The sequence below is a fragment of the Rhinatrema bivittatum genome, chromosome 7 (assembly GCF_901001135.1).
Source record: "Rhinatrema bivittatum chromosome 7, aRhiBiv1.1, whole genome shotgun sequence".
NCBI classification, from domain to species: Eukaryota; Metazoa; Chordata; class Amphibia; order Gymnophiona; family Rhinatrematidae; genus Rhinatrema; species Rhinatrema bivittatum.
The window spans coordinates 224,838,430-224,865,244 of record NC_042621.1 but is presented as its reverse complement, the minus strand read 5'-3'; the positions used below and the strand labels follow the sequence as shown (position 1 = coordinate 224,865,244).

The following is a 26,815-nucleotide window of genomic DNA, read 5'->3' as shown; positions in this document are numbered from 1 at the left end:
GACGATGTTTTTTTATCCGCTGCTGAAGTAGTCACAGCAAAGCGCACCTGCGAAAGCGGATTACTGAAGACTGGAAAATGTTCTTCTTAGAGATCAATTACTTATCCATCTTTGAAGCTGCTGTAACTTCCATCCTGTCTCTAGTGCTACTCCTGGCTGTCTCTCGTCACTTGTGGACTCTCAGGTGGAAGAGAAGCAGGGACAGGAGGAAGAGTTTGCCTCTCCCCAAAGGATCTATGGGCTGGCCATTCTTTGGGGAAACTCTACACTGGCTTATTCAGGTAAATTAAACTAAATCCGCTTACATTTACATAAAGGAGACTTTAGTCCAAAAAATTCCTATGACTGCAAAGTTGACACCGTGAAGTACTTACATCATTTCTCCTATAATATTTTTGGACTTGTTTTATTCCTCACGTTTGATGATTAATTAAATTGCTCTCATAAATGGATCTTCTTTAATCCCCAAAATAAAGCTGTAGATAATTTTAATACCACTTTTTGGCCCTTCATGAAACGATTGGTCAAGTAAGTTATCATTTGCAAGACAGCTACAAAAAATACGCTGCATCCTTTTGTTGTTTTGTTTTTTTTAATCTAAAGATTTTCATGAAGACTTTTGGAGAAATAGTGCTTGTGCTCTTCCATACTCCAGTATCCCCACCCCTAACGCACGTTTTCAAAAATGCGCGGATGCAGCACATTAGTTACAGTTAGGTTTCAGGCAATCCTATCGTGGGCCGAGACTGTAATATCGCCTTTGTCGGCTCTGGGTGTGTGTTTTATTGCAGGGCTCGGATTTCCACAGCTCCAGGAGAGAGAAGTATGGCAATGTGTTCAAAACTCACCTTCTAGGGAAACCTGTCATTCGAGTAACGGGAGCAGAAAACATTCGCAAGATCTTGCTAGGAGAGCATCACCTTGTCCGGACTCAGTGGCCCCAAAGCATCCAGATTATCCTGGGCTCCAACGCCCTGGTGAACTCCATGGGAGAGCTCCACCGGCAGCGAAGAAAGGTAAGTAGAGCTCGGGCCATCTTAGGAAACTTTAGGATGGAAAAGGATGAGGTCTCATAGCGCAGTGCATGAACCATACGAGAAATGAGTTGCTCCGACTTGTATCATTTGATTTTAAATGGAACTTTCCTAAGGTGTACCTACGAAAACAATTATTTGCTCTGGGCAGAACATTGTCAACGTGTAAAATGTACCCTGGAGACCTAGGTAAGAAGAAAAATGTTTGCTTTGTGTGATACAGAAATTAAAAATCAAATCTTCTTCCTTTGGGTTGATTTGCTCTTTACTGATTAAACAACTCAGTACTTTTCCTAAAAGGTTGGACAAACTGATTTAAAAACGAGCATGCGACTAGGACAAGAAGAAGATGTGCCAGTACAAACTTGGTTGTATTTCAAAGGAAACATTTTATTCTATATGAATTGAGAAATCCTGCAATGGATGACTGGAACGGCTTTCTAATTTCCTTTCATTCACATGCAAGCCAGAAATCCGATGGATTGAAACGGGGAAATCAGCAAACTGCCAATACAGAATCGCCCAGTGTGTCAGCACAGCTTAGAAGTGCAACTGATCTTAAAATGCAATTTTAGGAAAAGAAATTCCTAAGAGCGGTGTCCACAACAGAATCTCGTCTCCAAAACGTTATTTGACCAATTTCCTTTAACGGTGATCTTAATGTTTCGGTCTCTTCCCCCGTTTAGATTATGTCCAGAGTGTTCAGTCACTCTGCGCTGGAAAGCTACATCCCCAGAATCCAGGAGGCAGTGAGCCGGGAGCTGCAGAGCTGGTGCAGGGAGCCCGGAGCTGTGGCCGTCTACTCTGCAGCCAAGGTCCTGACTTTCCGCATCGCAGCTCGCATCCTACTGGGGCCGAATCTGGAGGAGAAACAGCTCAAACACCTGGCCCAGACGTTTGAACAGCTGGTGGAAAACCTCTTCTCTTTGCCCCTCGATATTCCGTTCAGTGGGCTACGTAAGGTACCGGAAGATAAGCTTATCTTTTTTTTTTCTTTTTTCGCCTTTCTTAGCTGCCCACAGGAATCGGGGCGCTATCCCAACCCTTTCGTAACAGCGCCTCCAGCAGAGCAGCATTGCAATTCCAGCCTGCCTGCCAGGCAATGATTATTACCTGGAGAGAGAGCATTGCTAGAAATGCCAGAGGAAGTGCAAATATCCATCGCTTAGCAGAATCTTTCTCCGCTTTACTAATGAACACATCCACCAAGGCTGTAACGAGTTTCTAATTATCAGTGAAAGTCATCAATAACTTCAGATAAAGTAACATTTCCAATCAGGAATAATCTTGTGTACCTAAGTCCTAGAGTCAGTGAAATAAGAATAATGGGCTAACGCCAACTATATGATTCCATCGACACACATAAAAGAGGTTAAGCCATACAAAAATCTCAAATGTCTGTGAAACGCCTGACCTGTGATGGTCATATGATTGTGGGAAAAGGTTACAGACCTGTTTCTTATATACAGGTGAGTGCAAAATAAGCCAGGCAGCTGCCAGTTAAAGACGTGTGTGTCGGTGGAATTGAAAACATAGTAACAGAGAGCTCTAGAAATATTCAGTTGAACGGTGTAACAAATCGGTTATCACTGATTTGGGTAAATGGATTATGTATAGATAGTAATACAGCGCATCAAATCTTCCCCAGGACCAAAATGCCTACTACAACTGCTACACTACTAATTTCAGTTTTATGGAGTACATTATAAGACTGAAATACGGATTAATCTTTTGTTACAGCAATACATTCCATACATACATCACGTGGCTAATTATATTGCGCAAGAATTTCATTAGCACAATGATTCATATTGAAAAAGTATTTGTTATGCTTCAGTGACATAGAACTGTTACCATGCTCATGCCTCATAACTGCTTCTGTCATGGCAAACTGTGGCACTTTGCACAATTCACGTCAGTTACAGTCTAAGGGTATAATGGCATGGGGACCATGTGAGGTACCTGTGAGCTGTTATCATCTGACGAATTCATTTGTTGGTTATTAACTTACAGTGAAAATATTCGAATAAGCCAGCCACGAGCTCTAAGGAATTGGTTTTTGCTTGTTAAAAAAAAAAAAAAGTCTGCAAAGTGAAGCAAACCCCATTTTCTGTGAATTTGTTACACACTACTGCAGGAATAAAAAAGATGAATACTTTCCAAATTATTTTCATAATAAACACGAGAGTAAAACTGAAAGATTGGGAATTGAAATGACTGATAAATATCAAATGTGCGAGGCGCGCAGTCAGTGGATGGAATGAATGCTAGGAGGCTCTCACAAAATAACACGGGACATAGTTTAGGATATGTGATTTCCCTGTGTCTGTTTCTTTAAGAGAAATTAGTAAAATGAACTTCTAAATCTTTTACTAAGCCTGATGTTTTTTGGGGGCTTTTTTTTTTTTTATATATAATAGCATAAAATTGACTTACAGAGTACGCCATTCAACTTTTAAATCCACCAAAGAGATTTCATGATTTCTGGCGTTAACAGGATCCCATTTTATCTAGGAAAACGTCCTCCCTCTTTTAGATATTCGCAAGATAGAGCAAACAGTCTCAAATTCCAGACCTGCGTTGAAAACAATTAGGAGAGCCAGTGTGGCACATAAACCCGCTGCCTGCTGAGAGCTGGTCTCAAGCGGGTTCTGCTAGACAGGCTTCCGCCAAGTCAGGCGAGTCTCAGGTTACTTGGCTGGAAAGGCGTACAAAAGACGGAGCTTAATGGCAGCACAGCCTTTAAACCCAAGTGCACTGAAGGCAAAAGCCGCGGTTCCTGTTGCTTCATGCATCTGATTCTAGGACAGGCTTTTTGGAAAGTTGCCTCTTTAAAGTGGAGGAATCTCCATTGTTATCTCTACCCCCTCCTTCCTCTCTCTCCCCCCTTCACTTTTTTTGTTTTTTTGTTTTTGCTTAACCAGAGTTTAGGGGTCGTTCTCAGCTCTGCATAGATGCCCACCTCTGTCAGCACCTTTTTTTTTGATTGATTGTCCTTCCAAAAAGGGGAAAGAATGTGTGAGAACTGAGTGTGAGCCTCTAATAATCTGAACATTTTAAAAGCAGTAACGAGATGAGGCCAGCCCTTTGAGAAAGGCTTCCTGGGCAGGTTGTTGATATAAGTTACATAGTCTTCCTTTCAGTTAAAGGATGTTAAGGAAGTCAGCCATTTAATTGTGCCCGCGTCTATAGACGGGCATAGTTGCCGCCTGTCCACACAAGCACTATTAATTAAACTGGAACACTAAGTGGTAAATTATATCTGCTCCTCCGTTTTTCCTAGGGAATCAAAGCCCGCGATACACTGCATGAGCATATGGAGAAAGCTATAACAGAAAAACTGCAGAAAAGGGAGTCGGAAGGTGCTGGAGATGCTCTGGATTTCATAATAAACAGCGCTAAAGAACATGGCAAGGAATTCAGTATGCAAGAGCTGAAGGTAAGGAAGCCTTCTGTTTGTTTATCTCCACAAAATGTGCGATCAGCCATGTGGATTCGCGCTATTCTCGACGCAAAAATGAGCTTGGCGCAGAGTAACACCGCGCATTAAACTGCCCTTCACAAGCCAGAATAAGGCAAGCCACCCAGAGAGAGGCAACATAATGTATTTATGTCATTAATAGCATCAGATTACCCGCATTCCCCTCTATTATGTAGTCGTCTGCTTTCAGTAACCGGTTAGAGCCCTGTTCCCTCCCACACCACATCCTGTAGGCGCAATACGGAAGACAACCTGCGGACAATAGCTCAAGGGCTGCGGTGGGGGTTTGGGCCATCTAAGGAAGAAGGAGAATGCCACTGAAAGAGTTTTATTCGTTGCATGCCTGTTTATTAGAAAAGGAAACCGTAAACGTCGAAAGGGAGGCAGCGAGCGGACCCCGCGCTAACCCGCTCCTTATGTGGATGGAGGACTGAAACTGGAGGCGTGGAGCGAGGGCTTTGAAATATTCTCACGTGTATCGATCGTGTCTTGCAGGAATCAGCAGTTGAACTCATCTTCGCTGCCTTTTCCACCACGGCCAGCGCTAGCACTTCCCTGATCCTCCTGCTGCTGAAGCACCCGGCAGCCCTGTGCAAGATTAGGCAGGAAATGGACTCGCAGGGAATGGGCAAGCAGTGCCGCTGCCTCCTTTCCCCAGCCACGCCCGATAGGCGCCAGCACCTCGGGTCCGCCGTCCGGGAGGAGGAGGAGGAGAAAGGTAGGGAGGGCCATCGGCCGCTACTTCTCGCCAGGCCCAAAGTGGCTCAGAAGAAGCAACGAGCACCCCCTGGCAGAAGCTTCGGAGCCGAGGTGCAGGGCAGCCCTCTCCTGCAGCCTCCCTGGCGCGGGGACCTCGCGTTGGCCGAAGGGACCCAGGAGGGTCGGAACCGCGCGAGCCACCCTTGCGCGATCCCCAGTCCAGATGTATCAAGACAGGCAGCAGAGCTGGCCGGAGACAGGGGGAAGGTGGGTGCAGCCTGCGCGCGCCCAGCCGTGCTGAGCCTGGAGAGGCTGAACTGCCTGCGCTACTTGGACTGTGTGGTGAAGGAAGTGCTGCGACTACTGCCACCGGTGTCCGGGGGCTACAGGACCGCGCTGCAAACCTTTGAACTAGACGTAAGTGACAAGTATGTTTCAACTATCCTGTCCCCCTGAGGTTTCAAAACCACTTTTTGGGGGTTTTTTTTGCAGCAACAAAAGAGGGGAAAATAATCTAGTTAAAGGTCAGGCAGCTTCACCTGGAACTCTTACACCACTTTCTCTATTCTGGGTTAGAATTATCACAGAAAAAGTCAGATCCTATTCAGGGCCGGTGCTAGCTTTTTTGCTGCCCTGTGGGAATAATTACTGTGCTCCCCCTCCCCCTCCCCCCCTTACATTCATTCTCTGTCCCAGGATCACCAAAGAATGCCCAGCTCCCTTCAATGATACAAACTTTAAAAACTAATACCATTGGCTGGTGCAAGGGTATTAGGTGCCCCAGGTGAACCTTATAGACTTGCACAACGCCCCCTGTCCCATTCCACACACACAGTTAAGAGTTATGCATTTATATTATACATGAAAAATATCAAAGTACAGTATTCTGCAGTAAAAATAGCACTTACATTATATTTACATGCACTGCTGTGAAGTGCCAACCAGAAATCCCTGCAGAAAAGACTCTTGGAACCCATATGCTATTAGGCCTATTGTGATGTATGTTGGATGTGTACATGACCCTCTGAAAGCCTTAAAACACTAATACACTTCCTATTAGGAGAATGCCTCACCTCAGTCACTCATGCAGAACATAAACAAACCCTTACCAAATACAGAATAGAGCAACCATAAAGTAGAAATACAAATGCGCAGACAAAAACTGAACTGGAAACCTCAAGAAGTCAGACCTCTATGCAGTGAAACAATGAAGAAACAGAACCATCACCATTCTTCAATTATCAAACAAGTAAAATCAAGAAATAAAATAAAAACAATCAAAATTCTAAAAACATACTAATAATATTTCAAAAAAAGGTGATGAATAAAAGATCAAATAATTTAAATCTCATATTCAAGCTTTTTTAAATGTCTCAAGCACCAATAAAATATTTCAAAACAGCAGGGACAGCAAATAACATCTGAAAAAAAACTAAACATTTTTTTAAAAATTCACGCTTTCCATACCTAGGAACTTTGATTTCAGTTCATCCTGAGATTGTCATGGATTAGTGGAAGAGGAATGTACAAACTTTCTCCTCTCTTTCTTATATATACACACACACATACAAGCTCATACACACATATGCTCCCTCTCAGACAAACCTGCAGGCATCTCCACCTTTTCTTTGGTTGGGATCTACCAACAGTGTCAGGCCCTCATCTTCATTTCAGCCTCTGGCAGGTTGGAATTCATTTGCAGCACTCATTCACGCACGCACACATACACACATCCCATTCATACACATGCACACACTGAAGGCAGACCCCCCTCTCTTTCTTTTGCCAGCAACCTCAGAGCCTCTCTCGTTCCTCTGCTGCCGCTGTCACTGCTGCCGCGTGGCTTCTGGGGAGGCACCGATCACTGCTACTGGAACTGAAGCCCATTCTGCTGCCTCCTCTGTGCAGGCCCCCTCGGTATTAAAAATTTGCAGGGCTTCCAGTTCCTCCATGCTGATCTCATACATATGCCAATCACTAAAAATTCAAAAATTATTATTATTATATTTTTACCTTTGCTGTCTGATCTTAGTTTTCTAATTGGTTGGTCACAGGCTTTTTTTTTCCACCTTCCCTTTCTTGCTCTTTTGCCAATTCCTTTCACAGGGTCTCTTTTTTTTTTTTTTTGTTTGTTTTTTTCTCTATCCACCTGTCTTCTTCTTTTCTTCCTTCAAACACACTCAGGCTTTAATTCTCACATGCTCTCTCTCGCACACACTCTCACACTCACATGCTGTCTCACACACACAGCTCTCACTCTCAAATGCTCTTTCTCATACATAAATACATATGGTCTCTCTTTCACATGCTATCTCTCTCTCACACACACAGGCCCTCTCACTCTCACATGCTGTCTCACACAGAGGCATACCTAGTGTATTTGGCACCTGGGGCAGGTAATTCTTTAGCAACCCCCCCCCCAAATATATAATTTTACAATTTCCTAAACATTGATAACATATTTCAAAACAGCAGACACATCAAATAACACCCAATAATTAAAACTAAGGATTTAAAAAATCACCTGCTCTCCACATCTGTTATCCTAAGATTGTTGTAGACTGGAGACATGCATGCATACACACACACTTCCTCTGTGTGTGTGCCTCTCTCTCACATGTACACATGTAGACAAAAACTGAACTGGAAACCACAAACTAGATTCTGTAGGCAGTGCAACAATGGAAAGCAAAAAATCACTATTCTCAAAACAATACAATCAAGAAATATAAATCAATCAGAATAGTAAAACCATACTAAAAAATATACATTTCAAAACAGCTGATAAATAGAATAATATTCAATGATTAGAAGCTCCTGTAAAAACTTTTAAAAATTTCTTAAACATCAATAAAATATTTCAAAACAGCAGACATCAAATAACACCCAGTAATTTAAAACCAATAAGGATTTTAAAAATCCCCCACTCTCCATACCTTTCATCCTGAGATAGTTGTAAGCTGGAGGTACAGACACACACAGAGACACAAACAAAATATGCTCCCTCTTTCTTTCACACACATATATATGCTTTGTGAGAGACAGAGGGAGCTTGACTGTGTGTGTGAAAGAGACAGCACACACGCTTCCTCCATCTCTCTCTCACACATATATGCTTCCTCTTTATCTCTCACACACGATTCCTGTCTCACACACACACACTCACATACACATGCTTGCTTCCTCTCTCTCACCCCCACCCCCGCACACAGGCACACACATACTCACTCTTCTATACACACACCGTCTCATATAGGCATCCTCTCATATACACACACACACACATATATACACCCTCATACGCACACCCACACACCTCCTCCTACACACACCCTCATACACTGGCACTTACTCTCACAGGACCAGTCTCTCCCTTTTTCAGCTGCCAGTGGCACTGCAGGGCCTCTTTTTCTGCCGCCAGCCCTGTTTTGTCACTGCACCGGCTCCAGGAAATGCTGGCAGTGCTGCTGGCCTCTTGTGTTTGCTGGTGGGGTTTCCCCTGTCACATCACTGTTCCGTGCTGCCTCAGAACCTTCCTGCCGGAGGCAATGGCACCTCTCCCCCTGTTGCCACCAGGAGCGGACCTCCCCCCCTTGCCCCCCCCCCCAGCACGCCTATGCAAACACACACACACAGGCTCTCACATGCTGTCTGTCCAATCATACAGGCTCTCACTCCCACACACAGTCTCTCAACTCGCTCTCTCTCACAATCTCTCAATTCACATACACACACACACGCTACAGTGCCTCAGCCTCTCTCTCACCTCTTGGCCTCCTCTTTGTGGGTCACCGCAAGATGGGCTCCACAGCGGCCCTGATCTTCTTGGGCCACTGCAAAGTGGGATCCGCAGCGGCCCTGCTACAATCTCTACTGCTCCTCTGCATGTGGCTCCTCCTCCTTCCTGCCCGCGTGGCTCCGGCAACGTTTTTCTGCCAAGGTTTCACAAGCAGGAAGGAGGAGGGGCACCTGGACGTGAATTTTTCTTTGGACCATGGTGGAATGAGCTGCACCACAGCCCCGTCGATCAAAGTGACGTGCCCCCACCAGTACAAAACTGCTTCCTGCTTTTTCTGCCGCTGTAGATCTGATCCCACCAGCGGCAGAAAAAGCAAAAATCTGCTGCTGGTAGCATCTGATCTACCGATGGCAACATGGGCTTCTCCCTGTTCCCGACACCGCCCCAGTGGGTATGCCGCCCTGTGCAATTGCACGGTTTGCACACCTAGTAGTGCCAAGCTTGATCCTATTACTTCCTCTCTGTAAAGCTTTTATCATTCAGAGCCTTGAAGGATTTAAATCTATCTATATTTCTCTGTGTAACAAAAATTGCAGGTGTGAAAATGCAAGGATGGATGTGCCTAGTTATAACACTCATAGATGCCCTACAGTCCAATTTAGAACTGTTTTTACTGGGGTTTTTTTTTACTTTTCCTGTTTTAATCACCCTCCATCTTTGACACCCTTCACCCTGCCGCCAGTATGTTTAGGAGTATCTGGGTTTCCTTCCAGGCCCAAAGGCTGCCTTCTCCACCCTCACTGCCACTGATTGGTCAGCATAGGCTGCAGTCATCACCCTTCCCTCCCCAGGCTACCACCATGGTGTGTCTAGTACTGGCTGGCTCTAAATGATGGCCATTTTGATCTTGGATGCTCCACATCACAGTACACCAGGCTGTGAGTTGAGCGAAGGGACCAGCCTGGTTATTTTACTTTTATGCTAATATTTTGCATCTTACATGGTGATGTACATAACCTGTCCAAAGCATGGTAAGATTTTTCATTCATCTTTTTTCCTCCTTGTATTTTCAGATGTGCAGCGGGATTATTTGTGCATTATTTGAAGGACTCTCCATCCAAATCTAGATTTGTTTAAGCAAGTTAAAACCTATGAAAATTCATAAAAGGATTGCTGTGTCTCTCCACCTCTTTGACAGCCATGGCTGACCCTTCCCACCCACAGGTCTGTGTCTGTAACTCCTCCCTGCTCCTCCAACATTCTCTGTTTTGGATGCTGTCTAGATCTCTATCTGCCTCTCCTTTTCTCACCCTCCTCCCTGCTCTTCCCAGTGAGTAATTTGCATTATGCCAAGGCTCCATTTTCCTTTCCATCTCTTATTCCATGCTATCCAAGTCCTTCTTGATGTCTCTGTCTCTTACCACTCATTTCTTTAAATGGTCTCTCTGTTAATCACTTAATCTTCTTTCTGCTCCCTTCTTCCTCTTGTACCCCAACTCTTCCTCACCAATCAGAACCACATGCACAAGAGCTCCATGCCCACTGCTCTGTTGGCTCCAGAGACCCAGTTGGCATTTCACTCCTTAGTGGACTATTGGCCATGCCACAGCATTATGTCCTGTTGATTTTTAGGCCAGCATGGGATCTCACTAACTCTTCTTTATATTTCTGTGCATGGTGGGCACTAGGGAAGGAGGCTTCAGTAGGATTAACATTTGCCAGCCATCGTGGGCCCAGACTGGGTGGTTCTTGTCTTGTTGCCAGGTAGAGATGGGGAGAAGGGCCATACCTTTAGCATCTGTTGTCAATTAGCAGAGGCCTAGTGCTGCTGCTTCTTCTGTAGGATGGCAGGGGAGGAGGCTGCAATGGCCTCTTCTCTTTTTGGCAGGTGGAGGGCCTGTAGCAGCTGCTTTATGTCTTGTGGGACCAGTTTTCACTTTGACACCGCCTGCTATACTTGTACCGTTGGGTCAGGTGGCACTATAGCATCCACAGCACCGAGCTTTTCTTTTTTGCTTCGTTTTTGGAATGTGTGTGATTTTTCGAGAAATTATTTTCTTTTTTTTTTTTTTTTTGCAAAATAATTTTTATTGGAAAAAGGAATGAGGTTACGTTCCGCAAATATGGCAAGACAGGACATGAGCTATAACATCGCAAATACAAAAAAGGCACAGCAGTACAGCCGTAACAAACGAATACACAAAGACTAGAAAGCACATTCCCTTTCCGCTTTGTAGTTTCACTTTAAACCTTCCCCACTCTCTAAACCCATCTCACCCCCACCCCCATTCAGTGATACCCCCTCCCTATCTTTCCCTAAACCCCTTGAACCCTATCCAGTAGGAGATACAAACCCCCCAGTGTACATATTGGCAGTATATAAACCTGCAAAAAGAAAAGCTATCATAGAACATTTCATAAGGTGCCAAGATTGTATCTCCCCCCCTTAAAACTGCTATTGTGAGGACCTACACCAGGCTATCCTGATGGTCCTGGGAGAAATGATTTTCTGACAAACTGTGTCATCTTCTTTAGACTTCCCAACCATGTATCTATCACAGAGAGAATTGGGCTAACATTGCGTTCCATTTCACTTAATTTATTGCTTATATATCACTGAACTAGATCCTAAGATCTGCTCAACACACACAATTCTAAGGTCTGCTCCACACAAAATCAGAGTTCACCATTAGGATATATATTTAATTATGCTTAATTTTCAAAGACCATTCCTCTAATTTTCCCCTCTTCTGGCAGTGTAAACTTATTTCTGCCTTTGACTTCTTTTAACAACAATGACAGGAAGGAATTGATGGCGTTACCCTGCCCATCCATCCAGTATGCCCTTTTCTCTTAGCCATTGCAAAAGCTCACATTATTCTTGATCTCCAGTTGTGCCCTAACTTTCCTGCTGCTAAGGATCTTTTATGCCTCTGTTATGCCTTTTTAAAATTCCCATAATTATTTTATTAATTTTTGTATAAACATTTGCTTTTCTGCCTTTTCCCCAAGAATGTCTCAAGGCAGATTACAATCAAAGTTACAGTTGCATTATAACTCACAATCATTTTGGGAGCATTGACCACAAGGGAGGGGGAATATTACCAGCTGTGATTAGAGATATGATATAAATCAGCGGTCCCCAAACCTCTCCTGGAGGACCCCCAGTCAGTTGGGTTTTCAGGATATCACCATGAATATACATGAAATGAATTTGCATGCACTGCCTCCATAGCATGCAGATTTAATCTCATGCATATTCATAGTGGATATCCTGAAAGCCTGACTGGATGCAGGCCCCCCCCCGCCCCCAGGACAGATTTGGGAACCACTGATGTAGGTTAATGTGGTCATCAAGGATGTAGCAGAGCAGGTGCTAAATCATTGTCTGCTTGAAAGATTAGAGGGTAGATGTAGAGTCAGGCATGGGTGGCTCAGGTGCATAAGCAAATGGCAGGCACTGGGATAGAATCGAAGAGTGGTTAGATGAGAAAGTCTTACGGGGTTAATATGGTGATCTCATGATTGGGAGCTCAGGTAATCATTATAGAAAAAAAAGTCTCCGTCATGGAATCTAAGAGAAGGCCTGACAAAATAACCAAGCCTTAATCTGCTTCCCCAAGAAAATGTGGCTAGCTTCAAGGTGAAGGGGAAGCTACCATCACTTCGACTGAAGGTTGTTCCATGCCTTACCATCTTTTGCCCGACATTTGCACATTGGTGCACACTACTCAAAAACTGTTCCATGCTTAAATAATGCTTTCATTTTGCTCTCTTGGATGGAATAACTTTTTAATAGTCAAATACTGAAAGGAAAATTTTTGCATGCTCATTCATTTTGTATCTATTTAATGGTACAAACAAATATAGGAGGTGCACAACTATTTGATATTTAATTTTGCACTAACATATTAAAATATTGAATTATTGAATTAAAGCCCCGTCCTATTAATTTCCAACAGGAAGTCTGGAGATGCAGAAAAATTGCTTCAGCTAATGTGATATGTATGAGTAAACTGTACAAAGACTTCCCCTTGATATCACATTGGTGATGACAGCCATACTCAGCAATGTTCCATGTTTAAAGACTGCCTGTATTGTGTCCATTTGGAGGGTTAAAACATCCAAGAATGAACTCAGACAGAGTATCTTCAAGTTAGCACATTTCTGGGCATATGTTTTACACATTCTTTCATTAAAGATCTATTCTTATCATATGGGCAGTGCTGGTTATACTACGTATTAATGTCCAACTTCTGGAGCTATGTTATGGTGCCTGGTGTGATTGCATGAATGTTGGACATATGCCCTGCAGAAAACTGAAGGGGGCAATCAATAACAATATATTCCATTGTTTGACTTTTATTGACTCAATTGCAACTAGGACTTGATTTCTTTCCATCAGTATAAAAGATAACCATTGGTCCATGTATTGTTCAAGGTTGTTGATATCTTGTATGGAAGATCTAGCGCACTGGTTTTATATTTGACTTTAGTGTTATTACATTGAGATCTTCACTTTTCCTGGTTATTAAATAATCTATTGTTTAAAATGGCAAATGACAAACTTCATGTGGTGCTCCCATTGAGCATTTTTGGAAAGTGCTATGAAGTCACATTCAAGAAATCAATGCATACCATCACCAATTATCATTGACTTATTAACTTTAAAGATTGTTCATATTTACTTCTTGGTGGAGACAACATTTGCCACACTGATTATTTTCACCTAATTTGCACCTGATTTGCTTTTAGGAAAGCAATGCATATAGATTAGGGATGTGCATTCATTTAAAATTAAAATGTTAAACGTGACAAATAAGGCTAATTATTCATCTGAATCCGCCCCCCCCCCCCCCCCCCATGAAATGAACCTTATTCATTTGTTTCATTTTAAACAATGCATTGGGACTAGGTCTAGGCCCGAAGCCAGCGCCTCGCCTAAGGCATAGGCTGAGGCCCAAAGCAGGGACCATGGCCTAGGCCTGAGTGTGATGCCAGGGTCTTGACTGAGGTACGGGCCGATACTAGGGGCTAGTCCGAGACACCAAAAAACACCCCCCCCCCCCCCAAACTTACCTTCTCTGTCAAAGGCTGGGTCCCATCGCCAGGGCCTAGGCCCAGACACAGGCCCAGGGCTGGCACGTCCCAAAAGGTGAACTAGATGGTCACCTAGGGTGCCGGCCATTAGGGGATGGTAAAGAGTGGCCATGTGGGGCCGTGAACAGAGCCCATCACACTCACGGCCGAGAGCAGTAGAGACTCGGCGGGCCATGTACAGCACTCATCCTGCTCGCAGCTGAGAAATGCAGATACTCGGCAGACTGTGAGCAGCGCCCATCCTGCTCGTGGCCGAGAGAAGCAGACACTTGGTGAGCCGCAAGCAGCGCCCATCCTGCTCGTGGCCGAGAGAAGCAGAGTCTTGGCGGGCCATAAGCAGCGCCTCTGTTTGTGTGTATGTGTGTGTACGAGAGAGCAATGGTGTTAGTGAGAGAGAGGGAGGGAGTCTGTGTAAGGGTGCGTGTGTGAATGAGACAAGGAACCTAAGTGTGTGTAAGAGAAGGGGGCCTGTCTGAGTGAATGAGGGCGGGGCCGGAGATGGAACCTGGAGGGGGGTTGAGCACAAGGCAGAAGGTTCACCTAGGGCACCTAATACTCTTGCACTGGTCCTGCTCAGTCAGGTCCAGATGCCTGGGTCTCAGCCTTGGCCTAGGCTGGGGCCCAAGCTTGGACCCGACGCCGCAACCTGACCTGGAGGCCAGATCCTGACGCTGGGTCCTTGGCCTGGAATCTGATTCCCAATGCCTGGGCCTCTGCCCAGGGTCAGGCCCAGGCCTCGGTATCCAAGTATCCGAGCTTGGACCTCAGTCTAGACAAAGGCCCAGGTGTTGGGACCTGGCCTCCAGGCCGGATCGTGGCATCGGGCCTGTGTCCAGGCTAAGATCCTGGCCTCGGGACCTGGCCTCCAGATCAGGTTACAGCATTGAGCCTGGGTCTGTGCTGAGGCCTGCTTTCAGGCTCTACCAAGCCGTGGTGACATACTGTGGCCTCTGCCTTCGAAAATCCGTGGCTTCGGCCTAGTCACTGCTAATGGATCCCTACCGGACCATGTAAGTGGGGACCAGGGGTTCCTGGCCCCAGCATTTTTCTGGTGGCAGGGGGTGGGAGGAAGGCCTAGTTTTTGTTTTTTGACCGTTTTGGGTTGTCTTTTTTTTTTAATTGCTTGATTTGTTTTTCTCACAGGAATTCAAACGAATCAAGCAATCCACGAACTGAAATTCGTGGGGAAATAACCTCCTGAAAATGAACTAAATAACAAAAACACATTTTTTTTCCTGCACATCCCTAACACAGATGAACATTCTTAAGAAAAAAAACCATCATAGGTGGAAGGGTTGTGAAAGAGTATTGGACATTATGGAAGAGAGGGTCAGATGAAGAGCAGAACATTCAACAACGTTACAGCTGTGAGGCATGAAAACAGCAACCATGGAATTTATTTTGTGCCAGCACAAAACATAAGGGAGCGGATTTTCAGAGCCCTGCTCGCGTAAATCCGCCCAAAACCGGGCGGATTTACGCGAGCAGGGCCCTGCGCGCCGGGAAGCCTATTTTACATAGGCCTCCCGGCGCACGCAAAGCCCCGGGACTCGCGTAAGTCCCGGGGTTCTCCGAGGGGGGCGTGTCGGGGGCGGGCCCGGTCGTCGCGGCGTTTCGGGGGCGTGTTGGCAGCGTTTTGGGGGCGGGTACGGGGGCATGGCTACGGCCCGGGGCAGTCCGGGGGCATGGCCGCGCCCTCCGTACCCGCCCCCAGGTCGTGGCCCGGCGCGCAGGAGGCCCGCTGGCGCGCGGGGATTTACGCCTCCCGGAGGGAGGCGTAAATCCCCCGACAAAGGTAAGGGGGGGGGTTTAGACAGGGCCGGGCGGGTGGGTTAGGTAGGGGAAGGGAGGGGAAGGTGAGGGGAGGGCAAAGGAAAGTTCCCTCCGAGGCCGCTCCGATTTCGGAGCGGCCTTGGAGGGAACGGGGGTAGGCTGCGCGGCTCGGCGCGCGCCGGCTATACAAAATCCATAGCCTTGCGCGCGCCGATCCAGGATTTTAGCAGATACGCGCGGCTCCGCGCGTATCTACTAAAATCCAGCGTACTTTTGTTTGCGCCTGGAGCGCAAACAAAAGTAGGCTATTCGCGCGCCTTTTAAAATCCGCCCCAAGATGTGCAGCCCCTCAAAATAGCTCAAAATATTTGCCCTGCAATTTATGAAAGGTATGCGATAGATAAAACCATGTGCCAAAAACTGAAACTTTATGCAGTACTTTGGATCATAAGCAATGAAATCCCTAACTGCTAGACTTAACTCTTTATAGTTTGCAGTCATACAGATGAATATGTGCTTAATATTCACTGTGCACACAGACAATTTATTGTATTTCATTTGTTGTTTGTTTCATGTTTTTAAAACAAAAGAGAAGCTAAGTTTTAAAAATAGAAAAGCAAAACATAAAACAGGTCAACCTCCCTGCTAAGATAACCCCACTCCTGGGTACTTCCCCTCTAGGCCTCAGCCCCTCCTCTACCCCTAGACAATCTTACCCTCTTCCTGAAGACTTCTTCATGGGGCAGGAGGGAGCCCCAGCTGCTGCTGTTACAGATAGAGCTGGCAGACTGAGACTGACACCACTGTAAATTATTGTCCTTCAAAATGACATCAGCTAGGCCAAAGCCCAGATGGCCACCATTTTGAACAGCAAAAATTGACAATGGAACCAGTTTTAGTCTACCAGTACCATTTGCTATAGCAGTAGCTGCAGGACAGAAGCAACTGGCGATCACTCCTGCGCCATGAAGACATTTTCAAGAAGAAGATAAGAAGGTCTGTGATAGGGCTGAGGAAGACTCGGGAAAACCCAGGAGTGGGGCAGGTTTGGTGATGGGGACAACTTTTCTCTAAATGGAAAATGAAGGAAAACAAAATTGTTTTTTTTTTTCATGTTAAAAAAAACAACTAAATGAAACAGAAAATGTTAACATTTCCCAGTTTGTTTCAATGGAAGCACATTGCTGCTTAATATCAATGGTATTCGGAAGAAGTGGATGTACTAAATTGTCCTTTCATTTCTTTATAAATTTAGGGATGCAACTATCAAATGCTGCTTAGTTTAAAGGCATTTTATTAGAGTTCTTTTTTAAAATGGAGATTCAGTAAAGTTTGAACAAGGTTCATCAGGAATTCTTGATTTAATGTTGTTTGATCGCCCTCTGTTGGTTAAACGTCATGCATCTTTACTTCCAAGTTTCAAACATACTTAATAAATGTGAAGTTTAGCTACAAAATCTATTGTCTCCAAACAGAAAAGTAAAGCAGCACAAATCTAGTATTTATTATTTAAGGGGCAATTTTCCAAGTCTCTATTTGGGAAAAAGTCTGCAAAGTCTGTGGTCTTTGCATCAATTTTCAAAGAGAAAGTGCACACATAATTTTGCCTTGAAACTTGCTGTGAGTATAGTCTGTGTGGTCCCCAGCTTTTTCTGTGGGTAGATTTATGCTGGAAAAATACATGCAAAGATTTGAAAATGCCATCTACTGTCCCTCGCCCAACCTAAACACACTCTGGGAATGCCTTTCCCACTCAAAAAAAACTTTGGAAATTGTCTTCAAATAATTGCAAGTTGAAGACATTATTGCTTTGTGCACAACTTATATCATGATTTTATGTTGTTATGTTTTTTAAAGTCTCTTAATTCCACACACATACTGAGCATCAAACCTCAAACAGTATTCCAAAACACAAAAGAAAATATTCAAGAAAGATCTTAATTTTTAAACAATCTTCCCTCAGGAAATGGTAACACTGCAAGCACATTTAAATCTGACACAATTTTCTGTAGGAAGATTGTTTGTTTAAAATTAAGATTTAAATTTAAAATAAAGACTCTAAATAAAAAAAAAATAAAAATAAAGATTTATCTTGAATATTTTCTTTTGTGCTTTAACATTTCTTTGCACATCCATGCTTTTCAAATTTTATCTCAAAATCAAACCACCAGGATGCAAAGAGTTTCAGTTTTCAATAGACTTCAGGGAGAGGGATAGAGATACCTCCGAACGTGTTAAATACGTAGCCATTCAAATCTCTAATTTATATAGAGAGAAGATGAGGTAAGTACCATATCCTATACATCTTATGGCTCCTCTATCTTTGGCAGTGAGAGTTCTGTTTCTAAGAATCCTGTTTTCCCTCAAATGAAAGCACATCTGGCAAATTGGTCACAGAGATTGAGCACAGGGAGATTTATTCATGGGCAAAGTGATAAGAGGGACATGAAAGTCAGTATCCTAATTCCACTTTTTTTGGGTTCTAGATATTATGCCTGCTGACAGAGATCTAATCCATGTCTCTCTTTGCTTCTAGAGCAGCTTGGAAAGAAGGATACTAAATGAGCAACTGCTCTAAAACTGACCTGTATGTAAAACTAAAAAAATCCAGAAAGCTGCATCCCTTGTTGATATTCTCCTCTTCCTTTCTCTAGGGCTGCCAGATTCCCAAAGGCTGGAGTGTGATGTACAGCATCCGAGATACCCACGAAACAGCTGCAGTTTACCAAAATTCAGACCTGTTCGATCCAGACCGTTTTAGCTCCGAAAGAGATGAGAGCAAATGGAGTCGATTCAATTACATCCCTTTTGGAGGTGGTGTCAGAAGCTGCATTGGCAAAGAGCTGGCCAGAGTCATTCTTAAGACGCTAGCCATTGAGCTGGTTGGTACTGCTACATGGGAGCTGGCCACTCCTAGCTTTCCCAAGATGCAGACTGTACCGATTGTGCATCCTGCTGATGGACTTCAGCTGTACTTTCACTTCTTAGCTCCCTGTACTGGTAGCAATGTGCAACAAAATGCATGATAAAAGCCTTTTCTTTTTTTTTTTTCTAAACATAAAGCAATAGGAAGAATTACTTTAACAATTTTGGATTTGTTAATGTTAAGTTATGGTGCAGAAAAGTTAAATATAGTTTCCTGAATGTTTCTGAAAACTGCAGGGAAATTATAGAATTTTACAACCAGATATTTACGTTGACTGTTTAAAAACTGATAATGGCAGCCCCTCTACTTTCCAAAACACACCTACCCGAAGAAGGAAGTGTAATTCGGATTTTGAGTTTGTGCAACTACTGTCTGTGCAATACCATATGAACGTTCTCCCCTAACAAACAGACCCTACAGAGCACATTTTAAGTCTGTTGTAAATAAAATATAAATAAGCTTAAAACAGTATTTTTATGATAGCAGGTTCTGAATGAATGGAAAACATGAATATATAAAAAAGAAATTGTGTGATAAATAAATAGGCCAAGTAGATAATAGGACTTAGCAGCTGTTTCCCAATGCCATTTTCCTGGATAATGCTGTTTTTTTTAATTAAAATGTTCTAAGTGATACTTGCACACTGTGCTGTAGCATTAAGTGCTATTAGAAAGCAGAATAGTCAGTTATAACTGAAATCCCAAGTTTTCTACAGTTCTGCAGTTAAACAAATGAATCACAGAATTCATATACCACTGACTTTGCTCTCTGGTACAAAATCTCTCTTTTCTAACATTTTCATGTCAAAACCCCTATGTTTTTACGATAATAACTGAGGCAAAGGAAACAAAATACTAAGAAGTTGATCAAAATCTTCTGAGAAAACTAATTCAACACTGCATCCACCCCGTTTAGCACAGCTCTAAAGAGGCTGAGCAGGCAGACTCCTCAGTCAGTATTATCTTAACAAGGTGGAAGAATCTCGTTCCTTCCATAAAAGAAGGAGACCGATTAATACATTTAAATGCCTGCCAAGAAAGTAAATGATGAAAAAACAAGACTTAAACTTAAGTATTCTTTAATATGAATAAACAAACCATTAACACTAACTGAATGTGGACATTCTGCTCTTCATAGGATTTGCATTTAAATAGTATGTTAAACAACTTTCTCACAATACACACTTAGCAAAACAGGGGCAGGACAAAGTTCAATAAAATCCAGTGATTAGATTACCTATAAATATGGCCTCCTGTTTCCTGTTACACTGGAGCTGCAACGACTACCATATAATTACATTTATTGCCCCAGAATCATGACAGGCTAGGCCAGATCTGCTGACTACTCCCCCTCGATGGCTATCCATCCCCAAGCCAGGCTGACTGCCCTATAGGCTATTCCTCCCAACACTTAAGCTTTTTTCCTCTTCTCTGAATCAAGCCAGCTGGCAGTGCTTCCTGCTTCATTCCCGGCTGCTACTTTCTGGCCCCTCAACCCTCCTCCTCCATCTTGTTGCCAGTGCCCTGTGGCAGTTTAGTGTTAGGTACTTGTTGCTGTCACTTAATCCTCCATAGCTTCAGGTACAAACTTTAGATTGTAAGCCCTCCAGGGCAGGAAGATACAGTATGTACTGTGCTTGATTTTAACTCAGATTGAGCTCTGATAAAAGGCAAATAATCAGATCTAAAATCCATGTAGAACACTGGCACATTTTCTTCCTGGATATTGATCTCTATAACATAACATTGCCATACATATCAATATACGTGACATCACTATGAATGATAAAAGAAATAGCGTACTGCTATACACCCTACCAGTAATTATTACTGATGATGTGTCACTATAGATGTTAATATCAGCAATATTGCTTACTCAAGAATTATGGAGAGCAAGGATACCGTACGTGCTGAGGCAAAGCTCCTCCAGACATGGCATCAAGAGCTGTTAATGACCTTATCTTCAGTGTGTAGCAGGGTGGCTATATTGATGCAGTTGTTCATAGTGATACAACATCATTATGAATATAGACACCATCACTTACTGCTGATGTACACAGAAGTACGGTACAGCCATGGATATGGATGCCAGTACTGACCATGTGTATGTTCATAGCAGTAGAGTGGAATTATAGAAACAGGCTAATCCAGTAAGTAGGTATCACTATCAACACTACAATGGACACTAATACTGAAACCATTCTGATGTTCAGAGCAACACAGGAACAAACACGATCTCTTAGTGCAATTACGTATGGTACATTCGTATGGCTGTGCAGATCAAATGTGGATGCTCAACTAACAACTCCCCACCTCTATCCTCCCCTAGCAATCAATCCAGTGGGAGCACTGAGAGGAGAGGATCACCTTGCTGGTGGCTGAAGGAATCAGTAAGTTTTTGCTTGGGACATTTTCTTTTTTAAAAGTATTGGGGTGAAGTTAACTATTTGGGAATATTATTTAGTGTGTTTGAATTTGTGCTTTTAATAGTAAGGCAGCGAATAAACAGAAGTTAGACTGTTTATATTTTTAAATAGTCAGTCAGCAAGGCAGCTAGTAAGCAATAGTTAGTGTGTTTATTTTTAATAGTCTGCAAGGCAGCTAGTAAGCAGAAGTTAGAGTGTTTGTATATTAAAAACAACAAAAACAAAAGAAAAAAGTAGCCAGAAGCTAGAAATAAGCTAGGAGCAGTATATACCTAAGTAAAAAGGTTGAAAAGTTCAGTTAAGTTACTCACCTTGGAAAGGTGTAAAGGTAGTGTGATTTGGTTTGATTAGGTACCAACATTTGTTAATCAAGAGAGCAGTGAGTCACTTTGGCTGACTAACTGAAGTTAGACTGTTTGTATTTCCCAACCCTCCCAACCCTCACCCACCCACCAGTAGCTCATCCTTTAATTTATAGGCAGGTGCCACTTTAAAAAAACCCACCTTATTGAGAGTTTGATCGTTCCCCTGTAGGCCACTACCATATAGTGAATTCACTAATACATTTAAAGGACATTAGATACATTGCTGCTCCCATAGCAACCTAAAACTTAAGTAGGAACTGAACAAATTTGAGATGAAGGCAGCAGTCCAGCAGCAAGAGGGGGGCTTCCCAGTCTTTTGCGTCAAGTGTCACATGCATGATTTTTTACCCGCCGGTGAGAAATTGTACATGTGCATGCGATGCAAAGAGCTCCTGACTCTCAGAGAACGAGTCCAATCTCTGGAGGCTAGAGTGGCAGACCTGGAGGAGCTGAGGCAAACAGAGAGGTATATAGATGAGACCTTCAGGGACATAGTAGCCAAGTCCCAACTTCAGACTGGCAGCCCTGGTGCTGCCTTGGAGGAAGAAGGTCTCATGATTGGAGAACATCAACCTGGTATAAAAGGAAAGGATACTGTAGCAAGGATCTGCTCTCCAGGTGGTTCATTGTCCTTTTGCACCGAGGATTTCTCCCCAAGGTCTACTGCCCAGGAGGGAAGGGTTAGGTCGGCTGTCATAGTTGGTGATTCGATTATTAGGAATATAGACAGCTGGGTGGCTGGTGGGCATGAGGATCGCCTGGTAACATGCCTACCTGGTGCGAAGGTGGTGGACCTCACACGTCACCTAGGATTGTAGACAGTGCTGGGGAGGAGCTGGCTGTCGTGGTACATGTGGGCACCAACGACATAGGAAAAGGTGGGAGGGAGGTTCTGGAAGCAAAATTTAGGCTCTTAGGTAGAAAGCTTAAATCCTGAACCTCCAGAATAACATTCTCTGAAATGCTCCCTGTTCCACGCGAAGGTCACCAGAGGCAGGCAGAGCTCCGGAGTCTCAATGAGTTGATGAGACAATGGTGCAAGGAAGAGGGATTCAGTTTTGTAAGGAACTGGGAACCTTTTGGAGAAGCGGGAGTCTCTTCCAAAGGGATGGGCTCCACCTTAACCAGTGTGGAACCAGACTGCTGGCGCTAACCTTTAAAAAGGAGATAGAGCAGCTTTTAAACTAGAACAAAGAGAAAATCCGACAGTTGCTCAGCAGTGCATGTTTCGGAGAAAGGTATCTTCAAAGGATACTAATGATACATTAGAATTAGGGCATCCCTACAGTGAGGTTCCAATAATAAGAAAAATAGTCCAACTATTCCTATCAATTAAAAAGCAGAATGAAAATACAAACAAAAAACAAACTTTGAAATGTTTGCATGCTAATACCAGAAGTCTAAGAAGTAAAATGGGAGAATTAGAATGTATAGCAGTGAATGATGACATAGACTTAATTGGCATCTCAGAGACATGGTGGAAGGAGGACAACCAATGGGACAGTGCTATACCGGGGTACAAATTATATCGCAGTGAGAGAGAGGAGCACCCAGGAGACGGTGTAGCGCTTTATGTCCGGGATGGCATAGAGTCCAACAAGATAAACATCCTGCATGAGACTAAATGCACAATTGAATCTTTATGGGTAGAAATCCCTTGTGTGTCGGGGAAGACTATAGTGATAGGATTATACCACCGTCCACCAGGTCAAGATGGTGAGACGGACAGTGAAATGCTAAGAAAAATTAGGGAAGCTAACCAAATTGATAGTGCGGTAATAATGGGAGATTTCAATTACCATCCACCAAAAATATCCAAATTTTGTACAAAATACAACGATAAAGTAAACACTGCTATCAGAAACGTTGTATAAATAATATTTCAAAATTAATGTGTGTATTTTTTTCATAATTCTTTTACTACATTATTATGGACCATCATACCACCCGTGACATGCATGCATTTGATGCCTGTGTTTTCAGTCACATTGGGTCATCTTTAATCATCGGTCCTATAAAAGTTTTAAATGGAAGCAGTCTTTTTGCTTTTTTTACTTTTTTTAAACTTTTTTCTCAAATTAGTGTGTGGAGTAGTTTTTACTTTCATGCAAATTTGCATGAAAGTAAAAACTACTCCACACACTAATTTGAGAAAAAAGTTTAAAAAAAGTAAAAAAAGCAAAAAGACTGCTTCCATTTAAAACTTTTATAGGACCGATGATTAAAGATGACCCAATGTGACTGAAAACACAGGCATCAAATGCATGCATGTCACGGGTGGTATGATGGTCCATAATAATGTAGTAAAAGAATTATGAAAAAAATACACACATTAATTTTGAAATATTATTTATACAACGTTTCTGATAGCAGATTTCAATTACCCCAATATTGACTGGATAAATGTATCATCGGTACATGCTAGAGATATAAAGTTCCTGGATGGAATAAATGACAGTTTTATGGAGCAATTGGTTCAGGAACCGACAAGAAAGGGAGCAATTTTAGATCTAATTCTCAGTGGAGCACAGGATTGGGTGAGAGCGGTAACAGTGGTGGGGCCACTTGGCAATAGTGAACATAATATGATCAAATTTGAATTAATGATGGGAAGAGGGACAGTAAGCAAATCCATGGTTCTCTTGCTAAACTTTCAAAAGGCAAACTTTGATAAAATGAGAAAAATAGTTGGAAAAAAACCTGAAAGGAACAGCTACAAAGGTAAAAAGTGTGCAAGAGGCGTAGTCATTGTTAAAAAATACCATCCTAAAAGCACAGTCCAGCTGTATTCCACACATTAAGAAAGGTGGAAAGAAGGCAAAATGATTACCGGCAAGGTTAAAAGGGGAGGTGAAAGAAACTATTTTAGCCAAAAGATCTTCATTCAAAAATTGGAAGAAGGATCCAACAGAAGAAAATAGGATAATGCATAAGCATTGGCAAGTTAAATGTAAGACATTGATAAGACAGGCTAAGAGAGAATTTGAAAAGAAGTTGGCCATAGAATCAAAAACTCACAGTAAAAACTTTTAAAAATATATTCAAAGCAGAAAGCCTGTGAGGGAGTCAGTTGGACCGTTAGATGAACGAGGGGTTAAAGGGGCACTTAGAGAAGATAAGGCCATCGCGGAAAGATTAAATGATTTTTTTGCTTCGGTGTTTACTGAAGAGGATGTGGGGAGGTACCCGTACCGGAGAAGGTTTTCATGGGTAATGATTCAGATGGACTGAACCAAATCATGGTGAACCTAGAAGATGTGGTAGACCTGATTGACAAACTAAAGAGTAATAAATCACCTGGACAGGATGGTATATACCCCAGAATTCTGAAGGAACTCAAAAATGAAATTTCAGTCCTATTAGTAAAAATTTGTAACCTATCACTAAAATCATCCATTGTACCTGACGACTGAGGATAGCTAATGTAACCCCAATATTTAAAAAGGGCTCCAGGGGCGATCCGGAAAACTACAGACTGGTTAGCCTGACTTCAGTGCCAGGAAAAATAGTGGAAAGTGTTCTAAATAAAATATCAAAATCACAGAACATATAGAAAGCATGGTTTAATGGAACAAAGTCATCAAAGCTTTACCCAAGGCAAGTCTTGCCTCACAAATCTGCTTCACTTTTTTGAAGGAATTAATAAACATGTGGATAAAGGTGAACCAGAGGATGTAGTGTACTTGGATTTTCAGAAGGCGTTTGACAAAGTTCCTCATGAGAGGCTTCTAGGAAAAGTAAAAAGTCATGGGATAGATGGCAATGTCCTTTCGTGGATTACAAACTGGCTAAAAGAAAGGAAACAGAGTAGGATTAAATGAACAATTTTCTCAGTGGAAGGGAGTGGGCAGTGGAGTGCCTCAGGGATCTGTATTGGGACCCTTATTTTTCAATATGTTTATAAATGATCTGGAAAGAAAACAAGTGAGGTAATCAAATTTGCAGATGATACAAAATTGTTCAGAGTAGTTAAATCACAAGCAGATTGTGATAAATTGCAGGAAGACCTTGTGAGACTGGAAAATTGGCCATACAAATGGAGATGAAATTTAATGTGGATAAGTGCAAGGTGATGCATATAGGGAAAAATAACCCATGCTATAGTTACACCCAAGAAAAAGATCTAGGCGTCATAATGGATAACACATTGAAATTGTCGGTTCAGTGTGCTGTGGCAGTCAAAAAAGCAAACAGAATGTTGGGAATTATTAGAAAGGGAATGGTGAATAAAACGGAAAATGTCATAATGCCTTTGTATCGCTCCATGGTGAGACCGCACCTTGAATACTGTGTACAATTCTTGTTGCCGCATCTCAAAAAAGATATAGTTGCGAAGGAGAAGGTACGAGAAGGGCGTCCAAAACTGAGAAGGGGAATGGAACAGCTCCCCTATGAGGAAAGACTAAAGAGGTTAGGACTTTTCAGCTTGGAGAAGAGACGGCTGAGGGGGGGGGGGGGGGAGGGATATGATAGAAATGTTTAAAATCATGAGAGGTCTAGAATGGGTAGATGTGAACTGGTTATTTACTCTTTCAGATAATAGAAAGACTAGGGGGCACTCCATGAAGTTAGCATGGGGCACATTTAAAACTAATCGGAGAAAGTTCTTTTTCACTCAATGCACAATTAAACTCTGGAATTTGTTGCCAGAGGATGTGGTTAGTGCAGTTAGTATAGCGGTGTTTAAAAAAGGATTGGATTAGTTCTTGGAGGAGAAGTCCATTACCTGCTATTAATTAAGTTGACTTAGAAAATAGCCACTGCTATTACTAGCAACAGTAACATGGAATAGACTTAGTTTTTGGGAACTTGCCAGGTTCTTATGGCCTGGTTTGGCCATTGTTGGAGACAGGATGCTGGGCTTGATGGACCCTTTGTCTGACCAAGTATGGCATGTTCTTATGTTCTTATAATGCAAACAACTTTCAGGCCGATACAGTACAGTGCGCTCCGGCGAAGCGCACTGTTAACCCGTGATTGGACACGCATTTTCGATGCGCTAGCTTTACCCCTTATTTAGTAAGGGGTAATAGCGCGTCCAAAACGCGCGTCCAACCCCCCCGAACCTAATAGCGCCCGCAACATGCAAATGCATGTTGATGGCCCTATTATGTATTCCCGCGCGATTCTGAAAGCAAAATGTGCACATTTTACTTTCAGAAATTAGCGCCTAGCCAAAGGTAGGCGTTAATTTCTTTGGGCACCAGGAAAGTGCACAAAAAGCAGTAAAAACTGCTTTTCTGTGCACCTTCCAACTTAATATCATGGCGATA

The 26,815-nt window shown here is 43.0% G+C and overlaps 1 protein-coding gene across 1 annotated transcript; it reads left to right on the top strand.

Annotated features, from left to right (window-relative positions):
• The first annotated feature begins 77 nt into the window (after positions 1-77).
• On the top strand, positions 78-20,343 carry LOC115095775 (cytochrome P450 26C1). Its single transcript, XM_029609904.1, has 7 exons — positions 78-281; positions 792-1,016; positions 1,721-1,996; positions 4,318-4,473; positions 5,011-5,177; positions 5,475-5,631; positions 18,481-20,343. The coding sequence occupies exons 1-7, from the start codon at positions 78-80 to the stop codon at positions 18,850-18,852; spliced, it is 1,557 nt and encodes a 518-aa protein (XP_029465764.1). The 3' UTR covers positions 18,853-20,343.
• Positions 20,344-26,815: the final 6,472 nt, after the last annotated feature.